At 33.4% G+C, this 19,239-nt stretch overlaps 1 protein-coding gene across 1 annotated transcript in view; it reads right to left on the bottom strand.

The window, feature by feature from the left end:
* LOC136973083 (1-phosphatidylinositol 4,5-bisphosphate phosphodiesterase epsilon-1-like) overlaps positions 1-19,239 on the bottom strand; it is a 121,392-nt gene continuing 102,153 nt past the window's right edge. The window contains 34 exon segments of the mRNA XM_067267772.1: positions 1-1,499; positions 1,575-1,656; positions 2,125-2,340; positions 2,418-2,561; positions 2,636-2,695; positions 2,768-2,962; positions 3,031-3,162; positions 3,230-3,423; positions 3,964-4,066; positions 4,150-4,308; positions 4,373-4,536; positions 4,609-4,733; positions 4,967-5,087; positions 5,165-5,284; positions 5,370-5,693; positions 5,760-5,877; positions 5,949-6,107; positions 6,711-6,827; positions 6,887-6,982; positions 7,077-7,187; positions 7,391-7,513; positions 7,593-7,804; positions 7,879-8,153; positions 8,228-8,469; positions 8,699-8,848; positions 8,907-9,618; positions 10,268-10,446; positions 10,516-10,768; positions 10,835-10,980; positions 11,053-11,309; positions 12,444-12,732; positions 12,818-12,967; positions 13,858-14,112; positions 14,176-14,340. Of these exon segments, the coding sequence (XP_067123873.1) occupies positions 1,276-1,499; positions 1,575-1,656; positions 2,125-2,340; positions 2,418-2,561; positions 2,636-2,695; positions 2,768-2,962; positions 3,031-3,162; positions 3,230-3,423; positions 3,964-4,066; positions 4,150-4,308; positions 4,373-4,536; positions 4,609-4,733; positions 4,967-5,087; positions 5,165-5,284; positions 5,370-5,693; positions 5,760-5,877; positions 5,949-6,107; positions 6,711-6,827; positions 6,887-6,982; positions 7,077-7,187; positions 7,391-7,513; positions 7,593-7,804; positions 7,879-8,153; positions 8,228-8,469; positions 8,699-8,848; positions 8,907-9,618; positions 10,268-10,446; positions 10,516-10,768; positions 10,835-10,980; positions 11,053-11,309; positions 12,444-12,732; positions 12,818-12,967; positions 13,858-14,112; positions 14,176-14,340 (6,372 nt within the window). The 3' untranslated portion in view covers positions 1-1,275.

Here is a 19,239-nt window from a genome sequence, read left to right as displayed (position 1 = left end):
TCTATCTGTAAATCTTTTTATTCACTTAAATATCGTATTTTATACACAACTTCAACGTCGACGTCATCGTTTCCAATACTTTCTTATACAATATTCGAGTATGATTTCCCAACTGAAAAATCAGGATAATTAAATAATTCCCCCTGATAAAATAACTAGACTAGAAATACAAACTTAAAACACATCATAGTTCTTCTGTGTGCAAGACAATTTCCATTGTTTTTTTCATTTTGCAGAAGCTACCGACTGTGCAAATATATGTGACAAGGCAAGTTTTATTAATTATAATATAATATAATATATAATATATATATATATGTGAGTTTGTGTGAGTGTGTGTGTGTATATATATATATATATAATTATTTATATATAAGTACAGTGTGATGATACACGTTAAAATATACAGTGAATGAGGGTGACAGATGATGATGATTTGGCTAAAGTGCAAAGTGATTACTGTGAAAAAAGGATAAGAGTTGTAGAAAAGGAAAAACAACTAAAAGTTATAATCAGCTGCCATTTTCATTCTTAGTCCCGTTCTTAATCCTTTAAGAAAAATGGGTGCATTATCATAAAAATAGCTCTTTCTATTAATAGATATATCTTTTCCTATATAAGCTATATATATATATATAATATATATATATATAATATAATATATATGTATAAGCATGTATATACAAACATCTAACCTTTGATAGGAATGCAAAATAATTAACAGAAATTAATTTTTTATAATGCAATTTTGTCTCTACGAATCATCTTTTAAATAGAATCTTTTTAATATATACGCGCAATTCCTCTGTTATCAAAATAACTAGGCATAAATTTCAATTCTTACCATCAAGAGGGTAAGAATTATCATTTAACTCTTCATGAATATCACAGCATTTCGTCATTTCCTAGCTTAAAACACTTCAAACAATGGCAATTTGTTGTTGATGGTGTTACAGTTGGTTTTTTTTTGTTATCTAATGTGCAAATGTGCGTCACACAATTAGCGCAAGTAGATGATGCCACGCAACAAAAGCTTAGGATTTTTTCTTTGTTTTTGATTTTTTATAAATGAACACGCACAAACTAATTACGCACACTTTCATCACGACAATATCGAAATAAAAAATAAATTATGACACTTATAAACATTAACAAATAAATAAATTAATTTAAAAATGGTTCTTGACTAGATGAAGTTCTGAGAAGATTTCGACTTGTTTTCTTTTTTGGTACATGGGTTAAAGTCCTTTGAAAAATTATGTCTTTGGTATGCTTTCACCTCCACACTTTCAGCTTTCTCAATGATATCTTACGAAATCTAGACATGGTGGTGGAAGTTGAGATATCTTTAACTTCATCGTCTGATATCATTTCACCTTCGCTATGGACTTGTCTTTTGGGAAGTTTAATCTCGTCTGAGGAATTGTCATTTAAACTTTTAATTCTTCTTTCTGATGTTATGGGTGAGCGTCTGTTGTGGTTATTATTCACTTGTTTATCTATAAAATAAATAAATAAAAAAAATTGCATTCAATATCCATAACGGTAAGATTTCGATATACCATAAGATATACCATTTCCTTTCGTGGAAGTTCTGAATTTATTAAACTTGAAGCTTGGAGATTTGCCAACTGAACTTTTCTTATCTCCAGTTATCTAAAAAGTACAGAATTTAGTATATCAAAATCTTGGTAAAACTTAAAAAATAGATATACAGGTCTACCCATAAGTCTGGAACCATAGTTAATCTTTTTTTATTCTTTTACGGGTATAGTATGATGATGAGTGAAGAGGAACGAACTTTTATGGAAATTGGGTCCTATTTAGATGTTACGCACGTGAAGAAAACCCGGGAAAGTCACTTACTGAAGCGCGAACTTGCGACCAAATATGTATCCAGTGGTTTCAGTGGGATCCTCAATTAACGTAAAGTTTCCGAATCGTTTAACAAGCTGAATCAGATTGCTGTGTGTAATTAATAGAAAATCTGAATGCAGCCCGTTAGAATCTTCGAGAACTTTGCATCTTAAATTCGTTCCTCCTCACTAAGCCACCAGTATGAACAACTTCTAGGGCTCCACACTTCTGGGACATCCTGTGTAAGTTATGTCGTTTTTTCCTAACCTCATCTCTTTCTCTTAGTTCTAACCACCCCTTAACTTTCCACTTAGCTTGCACTTGGTAAACATTTTCATTATCTTCCAGTATCCTTCTTTCTCGATGTATACCACGCTTTCTAACGGTTCCTGTTGGTGTGCTCTCTGCTAAAGGTGGATATTCCATTTCTTCCACAAGAACAAACCTGGATGGATCTTCTAACCTCCGAGCTTTGATTAATGCCTTGAAGAACACAAAGAATCAGCCCAAAATTCTATAAATTCAAGTGTTTTTAAATGTTAAAGTAGTCTATTATATACTTGCGCAATTATGTCCTGTGCTGTACTAGATATAGGGGCTTTCAATATGGCGTAAGGTTGATTAGGTGAAACGTTATACACGCAAATTAAGAATGATTCTTCTTTATCGTTCCAATCGTCCATATCGGCTTCGTGTTTCATTTTCTGTTAAGTAAGCAAAAGTGTTCTGTGTTCTACTGTTATACACGCAAAATTTACAGATTAAAAAGTTCACTTACCTGCTCTTTACTGCTTGCAGGTGTCCTAATGCTTGTCATCCACGCTCTAGTACTGGGATCCTTCAAAACAGAATTTCATATCAATAATAATATTACAGTTAAAATTTAAATAGTGTCATGTACTGTACATACATCAGTTATCTTTTTAAGGATGAAACGCCCTTCTCCTTGCCATTGAGCTTGTGCTTCTAGAGGTCTTTCATTAGAATCAAGGATTCTTTGGGTGCTCGACTTTTCTGTTAATTTCTTTTCCCATCCTCTCTGCACTTCTTCTATCAGTACATAATCTTCAACGTTTTCGTGGCTTTTATTAGCCTTTGTAAGCGCCTTAAATATATTTTTAAGTAAGGCTCAGGTGCTTTAAAGATGTATTAGAATAACAGCTTTAATCCTACCTGAGTAACAACCTCCTTTGTTGTGCTGTCTTGAGTGATTTTAAGTACTGTATTCGGCTCGTCAGGGATAACACCGTGGACAACCAAGAAAAACAATCTTCTTTTAACTGGTACACTATTCACTCCTGATACCTAAATTACATATAAAAGTGGAGGAATAAATGTTAAGCTCAGAGCTTAGCAAACAACGCTCACTTACTTCTTTCAATTCGCTTTTATATCTAATTTCATTACAGGGCACTTCCTTCATTTTGCCTTTAGATTTTTTATCTTCGTGAATCTCATTGGTGGTAGGTGATAGTAGTCCTTCTTCTTCTGCTTTAAAATGTATGAAGAGAGTAGAAAGTGGTAAAGTTTGATTTTGAGGACCTCTTAATCTAACGTGTCTGTAGCCTGATTAAAAATGGAACTGAATAAATAAAAATATCACAGATAGTGAAAACTATAAGAGTAGTTCCAAACTGCGGAAGTGGATTCATAGTAGGACAGAGAATAAAAATGTGTCCGGAAATGCCAGTATCCGAATACCATCTTCCCTGGCATTTGGATCGGTCGAGGAAGGCCTGTTGCTTGCTCATCCTGTTTTAGGACCCTAACTCTTTTGATTTTTACTTGCGGGTGCACTTAAAGTGTCGTTTAGGCTGAAGCAACACAGGGATGTGTCAATTCATAATGCGAGGTGTGACTGTTTATATTGAGACCAATGAAGACATCGATCATCCATTGTTATTTTTATTTTGCCTGAAATATCCGTGTATGCAGTTCGAAACTCCCAATGGTATTACTTACCTAGACACAGAGCATTTTCGGACATAAATTAAGTTAACAGGACCATTTTTTTTCTTTGTCTTTCCATGAATCCATTCACAAAGTCCCTCCTCATAGTTTCGAACCACCCTGTATATACAAATATAAAAATGACTAAAAATTTACCCTGACGAAGACACTTCAAAGGAATAACTCTTTGAGCAGTTATGTGATTGGTTCCCATATCTGTTACAGTAAATCTCAAAAATGCCAATTCGTCGAACATAACCTAGAATTATAAATCGAACTTTAAAACAAATCTTCAATAAATAAAACCAAATGAATACACTGTATTCTTCAAACTGTACATACCCTGAAATGAAAAGTATCATTCCAAACGGGATTAAGAGAATTTCTTTGTATAAGTTTGGTCTTCTGCCTGTTACAATCGACTGGTATTCCAATTATTTCGACTTCGATCTGAGGACTACCAGCGTAACTAGTCGGACAGACATATTGACCCGATATAACCTAAAATGACAAGTGATTATTGGCAAAGTTCTTAATCCTTAATCGAAATTACTCGGTCACTTACCGTGATTGATAAGCTGAGAGCATGTAATCCATCAAAAGTCTTATCCCAGGGATTAAATCGTCCATACCACATATGAGATTTATCCCACATCACTTTGGGTTTTAATACATAACCGCATCTTCCGTTTTGTTCAAACATTGCCGTGTTAATGTTCAATGCGGCATCTTAAATTGGATAAATTACGTGTTTTACTACATATTACAAAAGTTTAAGAGGGGGAAATAATGCAAATTTACCTTCGGTCTGATAATTCAAAGCAACCATTTGTATGCCAAATGCCCAAAATATTACTGGATTGAAATTCGAAGAATCTATTCTCATACCTGCCGGGTATGTTCTCATTAACTGGTTTTCACAATGAGTAAATTTAGTTAAGGATTTTATTCTTTCTTAAGGTTGCTGAGTACATAAAACACTGCAGAATTACTGCAGAATACAGTTGAAATGCATATTGATCTGTACTTTGTTGGATGTTGCACGTGTTGCATTGCGTTATTCCATCACAGTACAGATCAATATGCACCTCAACTGTCTTCTGCAGTAATTAAAATATATAAATTAATTTTATTTTAAATAAAAACAAAGAAAGGATATGCAATAAGTGCTAAAGAATGTCTTTTGCATAATTTTTTTGCAGTATTTTCGTTTACAGATGAGACGTGATAACAGGAAGCTGAAGATGGTCTTTTAGATGGCGGAATCTCAATTTTGATATCTTTAATAAATATCAACGTTAAGTATAATTTAAAAAAAATACTCTTAAATAATTTTCTAGAGCAAAATTCTTTTTACCGCTTGCAAGAGGAGGTGTACTCGGAGTAGAAGCATTACTGGATGTATTCAGAACATTCTTTTTACTCGTGATTTTCTTTACTTTAATTGAGTTCGTAGGGCTCGAATTATTAGCAAAACCTTAAAAAATGGAAGAATTACTGACAAATTCGTTTATTAGAAGCTTCATCATAGTATTCTTTAGTTCCTATCTATAATAACTCACCTCTAAATTTAATAGCTTGGCAGTAAATGACGAGATCAGAAAGTTCTGAAGCAATTTGTCTTCCGTCCTTACGAGGTTTATGCGAGGTGTCATCTTCAGCCACATTTTCGAGGGGGCTAAACTGCTTAGATCCCACCGATGCTAGTCCAGGGCTTGCTGTCTTCACGTTAACAAATCCCTCCTGACTTGATATTGATTCTGTACGAACTGTTAATGATGCCGATTTACTAACAGTTCCTGAACTTTGAAGCTCTTCTTGATCCGTGGTACCAACAACTGAGAAACTTTCGGAAAGAGATGCTTGGGTAACACCGATCTCTTTAACTAAATGTACAAAAATATTATTAAATATTTATGCTTTTAGCTTAGAATTCAGCACAGAAACTTTACCTTCTAGTAGTTCATCTTCTTCGTCTTCATCTTCATACTCGTCGTCATCATCGTCATTGAACGAACCTGTACTTGCCGTAGAGATGATACTATTCGTTCGCCCTGGCATAGATTTCCCCTAAAGGTGTGCATCCTGTTAGCATACATTAATAAATTTATAAATAAATAATTAGCTTTTAAAATTCATACCCGAGATTTTAGGGGCAAAGCTGGTGTTAGGGTCGATCTCATTTTCTTGCTCTTTATAAGAATTTTGTGTTTAAGTTCGTTAGGGGATGGAAGCTGGGGATCATCACTATAATCGGAATCGAATAAGAATCGCCTGACTAATTTTTCACCGAAGACAGTCTGTTGAGCAAAAATAAAATATATTAAAATATTTAAAATGTAAATATAATCGAACCTCTAAACAACGGACACTGAAAAGAATATTAAAAAAATGATAGCTGTTAGCTGTTGTTTGGAGGTTTATTTTGTATACATTCTGTTCAATGTTACTGAAAAAATTGTCCGTCGTTTAGAGGTGGCCGATATTGGAGGTTCGACTGTATTTGCCAAATTTATTCCTAGGCTTGTCATAAGTCTAATGATTAATATCTGATGCAGCTCTCCAGGCTGTTTATAGTGCTGCAGAACCCCATTGATAACAAAGCAATCATTTTTGTTAATTTAAAATATAAATAAATATAATAACACATATGACGTGACTTCACTTAGGTAAAATTGGGTAAATAAAGTAATTTTAAAGTAATTGAGTAATATTCTATCCCGAATCAACCAGAACAGCAGTAATATTCTCAAAATCCTGAACACGCCACTGATAAGAGGCATACATTTTGAAGGGTATTGTGTTAAAATTTTCATAAAAATACCAAAATTTCCCTTTATTATTAATAAAATTAACCTAATATATTAATTATAAATATATTTTAAAAATAAAAATTAACTTACACTAAAAATTTCCGCCATTTTGGCTTGTTGTTGAAGTGAACAATGATTTTCAATGGATAAAATGACCGGATAGGGTGATGTAACAAATGCGCTTTTAGCGATGGCTTCTACAACATTCTGTAAAGAAATATATATTAAAATATTCATTTGAATTTATTTAAAAAATGTAATTTTACCTTGAAAGGTATCTTTGTGGTTAGGGTATGACCATGATAAATGACAGGCATCCCGTCGTCTCCATCCCAGCAATCTAACTCCACACATCGACAACCCTGTTAGAAGTACCTATTACAAAGAAATTACCCAGGAAAAGCGATAAATATTATATAAAATAAAATTTTAACAACAAATGAACATACTATACACACGCACCTGACTATAAAGATCAACAGAAGATTCACCCTTAAGTTGATGCCCTGTTAAATACGTATTATGTGAAGATGCAATGTAGTAATGTGAAAGAGGGTGATTCATGTCCTGTAAATAAACGAGAGACGTTAAACGTTTAAAATTTACTCACTTATGTTCAGGGTTGCCTAGAAGGTGTAGCGGGAACATAGAGCAAAATACATAATGGGGCCCTTATATCAAATCATTATGCAGAAACAGAAGTACAGGGAAATTGTTTTCTCTTCTGGGCATCCCTGCTTATGTTAATTCTATGTTTATTTTCAGCTTACCTCTTCGTTTGATTTTGTGCTCTCGGAAAGAAATGCAAAATTATCTTTATCCATGAGATAACGAGCGAATCCTTCAAATGATAAACATTGCTGCTGTCTTAGAGTAGGATCTGGCTCGTGCCTCTAAAGAAACCTCAAACGAATCAATAATGTATGTAATCAAACGAATATTAATCAATGAAACATTAATACGGCCTTCTACCTGTATCAAAGATATTAATTGCTTTTCTGACACACGCTCTCCTTGATTGGTGTAAAGGAATGACTGAAATTCCTGCACACCAAGTACAAGTGTCTTTGAAGTGTCAACACCCGCACAATTAGATACGATACTCGCAGCAGCTATGGCATCGCATATCTTCTTTTTTTGATTATTTTCGTAAAAGTCAAAGGGTGTATTACGTGTCAACAAACCTAAAAATACATTTAAGTTGTAGTTAATAACATTTTAAATAGAAGAATTCGCATTTATTGTTATAAATATTCACCTAACATCTTGCTGTCTGAAGTTGTCACCGCTCTACTGTTTGCGGCATCGAGGTGCAATTCTTGATTGTGTTTTGATGTGATTGAAATTTGTTCGAATAAGTTTCTAAGATCTCTTCTAATTCTAACAAGAAAAGAACGAAACAATTCTGTAAATTCCAAAAAATCCATCTGGCTTGAATGCGTGATGGCGGGACGACATATCGTTGGAGTTTGTGCTGGCTCCCAATTATTAGTCGTTGGAGACTCTAAGTTTAGCTTTTGTCTGCATTTTTCTCTGGATAAAGAATGATAAAGAATAGATGAAAAAAAAACAGTACTTCAATTTTCTAAAATAAATCTTAATCTTACTTGTAAGATGCAATCGAATATTGTCCCAGTGGACTCGTGACTGTTCCTAAATTTTCGGCTGAAACAGTTTGAAACGAAATTACGTCATGAGGGCTACTACAATCAGAACTTTGTTCACTTTGACTTAAAGGACTACTCTTGATAGTACTTCTGTGCTGGCGAACGGAAGGTCGCGGTTTTCGAAGAAGGACTTCACTAGGATTGTCACAGATGGAACCAGAAGGCGATTTAGGGGTGTTATCCTAAAATTATAACGGTTATAAATCATAATTAGTCTTTTAAAAAATTATTAAAGTGAACCGTTAAAGTATGAAATCAGCAAAAATTTGCCATTTTTTAATTCCTCTCCCCGTAATCAACAGTCATCAGAAATTAAAGTAACCCTTCTCCAATTATGTCACCAAACCAAATCTCCCCATAAACTGCTGACACAATACTTGAATGGTTTTAAATTATAGGTTTTGAACTCACTCTAATCGCTCCTAAGGACGATGAAGACTTTTTCTTTCTCAATTTCGAAGCACCCATTCCGAAACTTGAAGCGCGCTTAAATCCAGAGGTGTCCATAGAAGAGCAGCTACTCCCAAATGAACCTAAAGTCCACTTTCTTCCTCCAAATACCTAAAACAGCGTATTTTTTTATTTAACCTTTGTACAAAGTACAATTTAAAAGTCTTACCTTAATGGCCTCTGCTGGAGTTGGACCGAAACAAGCTTGATCCTCGAAATAGAGCTGCAAGTAACGTTCTTTGAGCCAATTAATGCGTTGGTCACTCAGTTGATACTGTTGCCTCAGCAATCCTACAACCTGTGATAAACCTTCGCACAAATTTCGAGCTTCTAGACAGGGTGCTACGAAAGTTAAACTTCTATTATCAGATAAATTAACACCAAAGATTAATTTTATACACTGGGACGACTTCTCTTCTAAGCCGTGACGTTTCGACATTATAGACATATCGTCCGTATCGTCGCACGTTGTTACTTCCTTAACGCACCACAGATCTAAATATCCTTCCTCCAGATTATTCTGTACCACTTCTCCCGTTTCGTACTTCAATAGTAATCCGGGAGAAACAGGTTCTTCGATGTTACCACTCAAAACATAATCCTGGCATCCGGATCCACGTAGAGAACTCCAATTAGGTTTGCACCAAGTTAATGTAGCGTTATTCCTTTCTAGTTTAAGATAGCAAAGAGCAGATCTTTGCCCATCGTTATCCCAATGTATAACTGTAAGCCCATGATGCATTATCTGCAAGAGATGATAATCCAAATATTTTTGATTTAATGGCACGAAACTTATGCAGTGATCGTTGCTGATAGGTTGTATCGGCCTGTAACTGTCAATATCAATTTCGTACAGGTTTTTTCGTTTTCCTTACCATCCTCTTCAATGTTTCTGTATTAAAAAAATAATAGAATCCTTTCTTATATATGAAGTATAAGGCTTATAAAATTTGTAAATTTAAAACTGGCCAACTGTAACACTTGTGAATTTGTATACGCGATCTGCCGTGAGAACTTTCTATGGTAAACTAGCCCCTATTTATATGTTCACCCGAAAACTCCCCTGGCTAAACAATTGAAGAGGTGCGAACCAACAATAAACTACCAACTTGAGGCATCTTTGACTCACTTACTTTTGGGTTATTCCTCTAGTATAATTCTATATGGTTATAAGTGTGTCAAAGTTACTTCTAGTTGCAGTTATACTCAAGTCTCTTCCAGTAGTATAGAGAAAAATCAGGCTATTTACTGATGGAAATAAGGCAACACGACACAAGAGGGATGTCTTCCAGAAACCGGAACCTCTATTTTACACCATTAGTAGTCCACCCAGGAGGACTTCTACAGAAAACTGAAACTCTAGGTGTTACACGTGTGAAAAAACAGAAAATTTCAGCTTGTTGACGATGGGCGAACCCGTGACAAACCAAATATCCACTAGGCCAATGGATGGGTGTCACGAGTTGGACAGTTTATGGTACAGCTCGTGACTTGCATGGACAATGGCGATAAATATATTAAAATTCTCACCTTATTTGATTCACATTGATAATTTCGGTCAAAGCTTGTTCTCTTTTGAGAACATGAAAATGAAAAGCTTGAATATTTTCCAAAACTCGATGAGCCTTCTCAATTTTCTCCACATTGATAATTCCACCGACTCCGATCCTAGTAAGAAAACGATCCTCGCCGTGATAATCGGAGATAAACTAATTTAAGAAAATCTTATTAAAGCTATCGAGTTACAATTTTCAATTTTCTAATTCTTTACCACTCACCTCCAATTTCTGTCCGTTGTTAGCGGGTAGAACAACCAAACTCGGCATCCCTTGCAGAACGTTTTTCAAGTCTTTCAGAAAGGTTCCGAAGAATGGAATCACCTTACTATGGGGCATCTCAAAGGCTCTGTTGATCGCTTCTTCACATTCCTGAGTCATTTCTGGCGTGAGTAATGCTTTAGTTAAGAAGTCTAAGGTTGTTACCTGTTCTTTATCGGTCAACGATAGCCAAAATGGCTTCAGTTTCTCGGATCTAGAAGTGAAAAGTATTTGTGAACTCAATTTTATAGTAAATTAAAGGAAATTCTATGAAAATTACCTTAATCCAGCTAGAATTTCCATAGCTGTGTTGAAATTTCCAAGATTCCAACACGTTGTTGCAACACGCGATATACACGAAAGTACCGCTTTTCTATCTTCGTGGGTCGGTTGTGATATAATTATATGAGTTATCCATGAACTGACCTACAGAAGGTAAAAAATTAAGGATTTATTTGCATAATTAAGTAGACTTAAGCAATAATTTTAATAAAATACCTCATTGAATCTTTTAATTAAGGTCTGGACCGTGTAGCCGTTTTCATCATTGAAGGAAGAGCAAGTTGGATGAAGATTAACATCAACAGTAACTTGTCGAATGTAGTGAATAGCTGGAACTTTATAGAAGAGATCGTACTCGGTTTCCGACAGCATTAATGCAACCTCTTCAGGAAAATGTAATAAAGATTGCAACTTCTCAAGTTCCTCTCCAAAGATTGTGGTGGTTGGACGAAACATCACACTCTTTTTCATTTCTAGAAATATTTTCAAAGTAAATAATTCGATCGAAGGTTTATACTGTTTAAAATTAGGACGTATAATCCTACTACACGAGACAATTCTCTTCAACCTGTTTTTTACGGTCACATCCAAATAAATCGTTACACTAATGGAAGAATAGTGTAAACATCTCCTCGAAATTATCTCGGAACAAGCATCGAAAAAATAATAAAAAAAGTAACCTTTTAGAGAAGAAAACTGTAAAAAAGGACATAAAAAACTCTCTTTCTGTAGATAAGAAAGTTTTAATTCTATTTTTGTACAGTTGGACTGCATAAAAATTAGAAAAAAACGAAGTTAAATTTACTTTCAAAGGCTTGGTTTGGTGATGTGACACATTATACCTATGGGCAGTGAGGAGGATTTTAAGAAAAAAGGTTAGAAAACTTGAGAAAATTATAAAGTAACTTCTTCTTGAACTACTTTCAGATACAGAAGAATCGAAAATTGGATACTTCACTCTCTTATATGGTAGATATGATAAGAGGTGATGAAATTTACCGGAGGGTGATGTATCTACAAAGACACGCCCGTCCTCAAGGGATTCTTAGATAATATCTGCTCGAATTAGTAAAGAGAAGTTTTGAAATTTATTCGTAATTTCTGTATCAGACAAAATTTGACGTTATAAAAACTAGATTATCATTACAAAGAAGGTGTTATGGATGTTTCAATCACGCTTTCCTTTCTTAATTTAAACGTATTTTAACTAGAAAAATGTTATCGAATCTTCGTCTATTTACCTTTATCCTTATCTTTTCATTACAGATAACGTGCTCTTTAAGGAATTGCGAGTCTAAATCTTGCATAACTTCCCATAAGACTGTACTAATCGACCTTAGTGTACCCTTCGATTTTTCTTTCTTATCCCCATTTAACGCATTTTTAAACTTCAAAATGTCATTAAATTTTATCAAAATATACTTCTTCACCCTTATCCAGATCTTTACTAGAGATAATGTGCTCGTGAAGGAATTATTAGTCTAAATTTTGCAGAATTTTTCTTATGGTACCCTTGACTTTAGTGTATCTTTAGCCTTTCTTTCTTATCCCCTTAACGTATTTTAACGCATTTAGACTTGAAATCTTCATCGAAATGGCCTATTTACCTTTATCCAGATCTTCCTTGGTGCAGATAATGTGTTCATTAAGAAAATGCGTATCCAAATCTTGCATAATTTCCCACAAGACTGTACTGATCGACCTGAGTGTACCCTGCGAAGGAGTGATGAAAGACCACTTGGTGGCTCGAAACTCCAGAACAAGTTGATCGTGTGATCTCCCTCCACCCGTTCTCCATTGTTGCAATTCGCCGGTTAATTGAGTTTTAGCAGGTAGCAACGTTTTGCTGTCCAGGAGGACGATGTTCTCCATTCCAATCCCCAAAATCCTGTTTGCCTGTTGATATAATTAAAATATTTTCACTTTTATTTATATTTCCTCCTCATCGAAACTGATAGAGGAGAGGAGTAAATATTTTTACCTTCTTCTTAGTCTTTCCTCGAAGGAGTTCTTTAACTTGAAAGATCCTACACCCATAAGCAGGAAGTCGTTTACAAGTTTGTGTGTATAACTTCTTTAAGTGGATTTCACTCTCGTAAACGGAAGTGTGGAAGAGTTTACGTTTGTGTTCCTAATTTTGAGAGGAGAAAATTCATTTTTTTTTTTTTAAACTCGTAATTAGGTTAATTTAATTCAATTTAATAGCTTAGTAACCAGTTATCAAATACAAATATTCATCTCTATGACTTTTAATAGTAATTGTTTATTAGTAAACTTGATTATTTCACGATGAGAACACAATTCGAATATAATTAAATCAACACGTTTAATTGAGTAAATTAGCAACTTAGTTTGTCCCCAGACACGGATGTTTGTGGACGTATTAAATTAATGTAATTTCTTGTTAATAATTTTTAAATATCCGTGTTAATAAAGCTCAAATGAAGCTTTAATTAAATAAAAATTTCCTGTAGAGTGAAATTCTTTGATTTGCAGCTAAATTAGAAGAAAAATATTAAGAATTGTGAACTTAGAATTGTTTAAAACCCCCTAAAATAAAATAAATTTACATAAAAATACGGTGGAACCTCCCAACAACGACCACTCTAAACGGCAGCCATTTTTATCACGAACTTTCTCTGCTAACAAGATAACCTCTAAACAACGGACACCTGCCAATAGAGGCCATTTTTACCTACTTTTTTAAAACAAAAATGCATACATAACAACCTCTAAACGACGACCACCTTTTAACGTTCCGTCAGCAGCCGTTGTTGACAGGTTTGGCGGTATTTTAATGTAAAATTCCGACTTCCTGCTCTATTTTTATAACAAAAGATGGTTGAAAATTTTTGAGAATGTTTAAATTTTAGGCAATTTTTAACGATTTTAAACAAAATTTATGCAATTTTATTATTAACTTAGCCTCTCGAGAACCTTATTTTTGCCTCAGTTCTTATTTCACGCCTTATTATTATTATTATTTTTTTAATAATAAAATAACGAAAGTGTACGCCATACCTTGATCGTCTTTAACATATTTTTGTTCCTTCTGTAGTTAGGAGGTAAGCAATCGTTGACATTTATAGTAGTGCTGCCAATGACTGTACTGTTGCCATTCGCGCTTATCCAATGTCTTAACACTGTATTTGTCTTTGAAAACTTGACATGACCCGTGTTAGAGCTTTCGTGACTTTCGTTTAATTCGCTATTTTCGTCCGTATCAGTCCTACTTCTTGGAGAAGTCAATACTGTCAAGTCAGGAACTGTAGACTCCTGAAACGAGTAGAAAACGTGTATAAAATATAATAGTAACATGAAAATTTCATAAAAATTTACCTTTATATCTTCAGTAATTGGTCTTAATTTATATTTCTGCTGTGTTTCCATTACCGTTCTCCTCTCCGAGGGCCAAGTTTCTTCTACACGTAGTTGTATACAAGCTAAAATGGCCGCTTCTTCCTTAGAGCATGGAAGTTCACCGTTTATAACTAATTGTTGAAGCTGTAAAATGAAGAGTTTATTAGCGAAATTTGCTTAAAAACACCTCAATAAAATAAAATGTCACCCGATTTTAAAGGAAAATAATTAATATTCATCGTTATTTGCGATTTTTGGGGCTTGTCTTCACACGGTAAGTAAGCAGAATTTACAGCTTACTTATACAATTGACACAAATATAATAAAAATGGGTGACGTCGTCTCCCAGTTGGTAATACGAGGGCCCTTTTGCTATACCCCACGGCCAGGCCCACATATCCGGAAAACATGCCGGGCTTCCCAGAACGATAGGCTAATCCCCTTAACCGCCTGGCCGTTTAAAAGAGGGGTGCTATCATAAATTGTATGCTCGATATTGCTTGATTATGTTATTAAACAATAAACTTTTAAGCTCCATTAATGTTGCAGTGTTACGTCATTATCAATCGATACAAGCGCTTATCAATTTATCTTTACTCCACACTGAATGCAATCATTAATCTAAACACAAGTCACATTCATTTATAAGAATTTTAACTGTAGCAAACACAGAGGATGATAGTTTAAGACGTAAAATGACTTATTTAACGTATTGTTTTTTATGCGAAAATAATAATCTAAATAAGCACTATATTTAATGAGTAAAAAACAAAAATTCAATATTTAAAACCACGGGAAAGCTGGCTGGTCGCGTGTTCGCACCTGACAAACGTACTGACCACGTGTTAGATATAGTCGTGGGTTCGCACCCCCACTAATAGGCTAGCCACGTGGAGTTTTCTTCTTGTGTCTACCGTGTTGTGTTGCGTCATACCAAACCAATTGTCTTAACTTCCCATAAGTTATTGAACGATGTAGGATCGATAGGATAAGGCAAAGCAACAAGAGGAATATCGCCTAGGGAATCTTTCTATAAGAAACTGACCCCCTTATAAATTGTCTAATTTAAAATTTATTGCTGTATACTAGTACTTTTTTATATATTAACACGATTTATTATACTGGAAACTATGTATAATAAGTCCTGTTAATATATAAAAAAGTACTAGTATACAGCAATAAATTTTAAATTACGATAGAAAGGACACAAAGGCATAATAATTAATTATAAATTTTCTAGTTTATACGTTTATAATTTGCATGAAATGTTACACAAAGAAACGAAAGAATCCATTAAAAATGTAAAATCTATTACACACAGACTCACATTTGTAATGTCGTTGAACTCGAGAAGATAAATAAAAATATTTTAATATGATTTTTAACTATAAAAGAAAAGAAAAAAGACTACAAAACATAAATAAAACTTTAAATTTTTAACGATATTAACGATAAAAATGACAGAAATTCTCTTCAAATTTCTTCTTACGTAACACGAAATAAACTTGTTGATGTAATAAAATTTAAATGTTTTCGTTTATCTTTAAGTTTCTAACTTAAAATTTACGATATAAATTCGACAATTGCGTGCAAATATAAAATTTAAACGTATTTTCTTTCTTTTTTTCATCCCAGAATAACTTATATTTGATGATTATTTATGCTATCTAAACTATGCTGTAGCAGTGTACCATCACAGTGGTATACACTAGTATCTGTGTATACCACTATTTATCTAACCACTTGTGTACTTATGTGCCACAATATATGTGTACCACTATTTGTGTATACCACTAGTGGTCCAGTATGTATGTTTAGAAGTTTTCTTCACGTATCTAACAGGTAAACAGGGACACCAGTTACCTGTTTCTCTCGAGTAAACTGACGAATATTTTCCTAAGAAAGAACAAATATATATATATATATATATACATTCTTTCCGTTATAAAAGGTTTGTTTTATCATTTTATTTAAATTAAAGTAATGTAAACAACGTTCGTAAGAATGTATTTTATGATGACTTTATAACTGTTTGTTTTAGAGGAAAAAAAGACAAGGGAGTTTACGAGTTAAGCGAGTTTACATAATTGTGTAAACGTAGAGATGCGAAGAATAATTTGTAAATTAACCAAATAATAAAGTTTCTAATCGCTCGAAACAATTACTTTTAAATGTTTCGTGCAATAAATTATTCTCTAACCTCTTTACTTTACTGTACAAACATTAAAGTTACGACATTTACTGTTATTTAATGTAAAATTTTAAACGAAAAATGATCATTTTTCTTTAATAAAATGTGCCCTTTCACGCGACTATCAAAGCTTTTAAGTTAAACGTTTCACTTTACGAAACGATCCGAAATCGATTCTTAATAAATCACTTTTTTTTTTGGCATTATCATTAATCACTATCGCTTTAAGTAACAATATAAAAGAATCTCACGCTTCCACGCAAATATCACGTGTACGAATTCAAAAATAGATGCTACTTTTAATGCTTGAAATTGCCCGAAAATAATTGCTAACGACGTCACTTGGAGTAACAATTTAAAAAAAATAATAATAATAACCACGTGTTTACATCGGTACCTCACGTGTTTAAAATAAAAACGTGATAATAATTACTTGGCTGAAACGGTAAGAAATTGATTAAAAAATACGAGAAAATGATCTATTGTTAATCAATTTCGTCACAACAGACAAGACACGTGCTTCCACGAAGACGTCAGTTACGTCAATTAAGAAATTGACAAATAAGGAATCATTTTCTGGTATTTAATATTAATCAATTTCGACGTAAGAAACAAACCACGTGCTTTCAACGATCGTCACGTGTACGATTGGCGAGAAACTGACAAATAATTTCGATTTCGTTAAACACGTCGATTTAACTGTTAACAAAATCGATCAATTTCGCTGTAATTAACAACATAAAAACACGTGGAAAAAAGCCACGTGTTTAGCGGAATACGACAGAATTATTTAGAAAATAAACATCATTTTTCTGCTTACCTATTACTGTCCCATTTTTATATAAGGGCAGTTTTTATAACAATGTGGTGACGTTGGTATTTTTTTTTTAAAAAAAATAAAAGAAAAATGTCCGTTTAATAACCGTTAGATATTATAGGTGTTATCTATCCGCGCGGTATAATAACGAAGATAGGGTGATTCTTCTCCACCCAGGATCGTTTCCTTAATGATGTCGTTATGACCCAGTTGAAGTAATGAGCTCCCAAACATTACACGTTACTGTCCCTTTTGAAAGGACAAACATTTCCTGTCTTAACTCGCGTTTTATTTTCTACAAATCTATCCATCCTCCCAGCTTCAATCAATCTATAAAATTTTTATCCTTTCTCTTCTTTGAATAAATTATCCCTCTGGAACCAATCTCTTTCGAATTTTTCTACTTTTATAACTCATAATATCAACCGAAAACAATTATGACCGGATGTAGAAGCTGGTCCTTAAAGATAAAAATAAAATAAAATAGTTTTTCGAGTAAACACCTCAAAATTGAAATTATTTTTAGTATTAAATCTCCACATTTCTTGCGTTAAAAAATTATGTAAAGCTATTATTATTATTATTTTAAAAAAAACTTTTCGTTATAAATCTGTTTAATATAAAATTAAACCTGATATAAAAACCTGTCTAAGGCGGAACCTGTATAAAACGGAAACCTGCCTAAACGGAAACAATTCTTCAAAGTGATACGAATTTTACGTTTTTTTTTTTAAATAAAAAAACCTGTTTAAAACGGAATCTCCATACCGGAAAATAACATTCGTTAACGTGCGATTCCGGCTTACACAGGTTATACTGTATATCTATTTCTCAATTGTTTAAAAAATTTAATTTGAATTTTCGTTTAAATAAAGGCAATTTTATGTTTTATTTTTATTCATTTATTATATAAAAATTTAGTTAATTTACGAAGTAATAATCACGTTTAAACAATCTAATTACGTTTAATTGTCATTTAATACAGCATTTAAAATTTAATTGAGTTAACACGTTTCTTAAACCGTATTCGGGAGCTCTTGTTACGTCTGGCCAATGGGAAAATGCGTTTCAAATAACACCTTAAGTGATGCCTTCTTCGATTAGCCAAACGTAACGTTACGTACGAAGAAAATGTGTTACGCAGCCTTACATTTTAAGTTCGAAAAAAAAAGCTGTTAGTGTGTAAATTACATGAAAACTGTATTATACAGTAACGAAATTTTAATGTATATGAAGGAAATGTCCTGCGTGCAGGGGAATTACTTTTATGCAAATGAAGTGATGCCGAGGATGAGAAAATCGAGCAGTTTCAACAGGATAGAAAGTATTCTTTAATACATTAATATTTCACTAAAAGAACACCCTCACAAGTAATTCAAAATGCACAATAACAAGTCCTATTCATGAAAGATTAAAGGTGTTAAATAAGGATTTTAAACTTTTAAACCTCACTTTTATTGTTTGCTTGTTTAAATATAAACTACTTAAAGTCGTCAATGTTTTCTACCGCAGAACAAAAGAAACTTGGGAGATGAACATAAAGCAGGTTTATGTGAAAGAGCAAAGGAGATAAAGGAATTTAGTAGAAAAGAACAAAAGAAAATGGAGAAATACGCGGGAAAAAATGCAGAAATTTCGTGTAAATACATAAAAAGTAAAGAAATTTTGCAGGAAATTAAAAAAGGAAAGAGAGAAATATGCGAAGAAATTACAAAGGAAAGCGAGAAAGATGGTAAGAAAATACGAAGGAAAGCGAGAAAGATGGCAAGAAAATACAAAAGAAAGCGAGAAAGATGGTAAGAAAATACAAAGGAAAGCGAGAAAGATGGTAAGAAAATACAAAGGAAAGCGAGAAAGATGGTAAGAAAATACAAAGGAAAGCGAGAAAGATGGGAAGGAAATACAAAGGAAAGCGAGAAAGATGGAAAGGAAATACAAAGGAAAGCGAGAAAGATGGTAAGAAAATACAAAGGAAAGCGAGAAAGATGGGAAGGAAATACAATGGAAAGCGAGAAAGATGGTGAAAAAATACAAA

This window comes from Centruroides vittatus, unplaced genomic scaffold (genome assembly GCF_030686945.1).
Source record: "Centruroides vittatus isolate TY-2023 unplaced genomic scaffold, ASM3068694v2 contig_3084, whole genome shotgun sequence".
In the NCBI taxonomy this organism is placed as follows: Eukaryota; Metazoa; Arthropoda; class Arachnida; order Scorpiones; family Buthidae; genus Centruroides; species Centruroides vittatus.
Note: the sequence above shows the minus strand (reverse complement) of the source record. Positions and strands in the feature narration are given on the sequence as shown.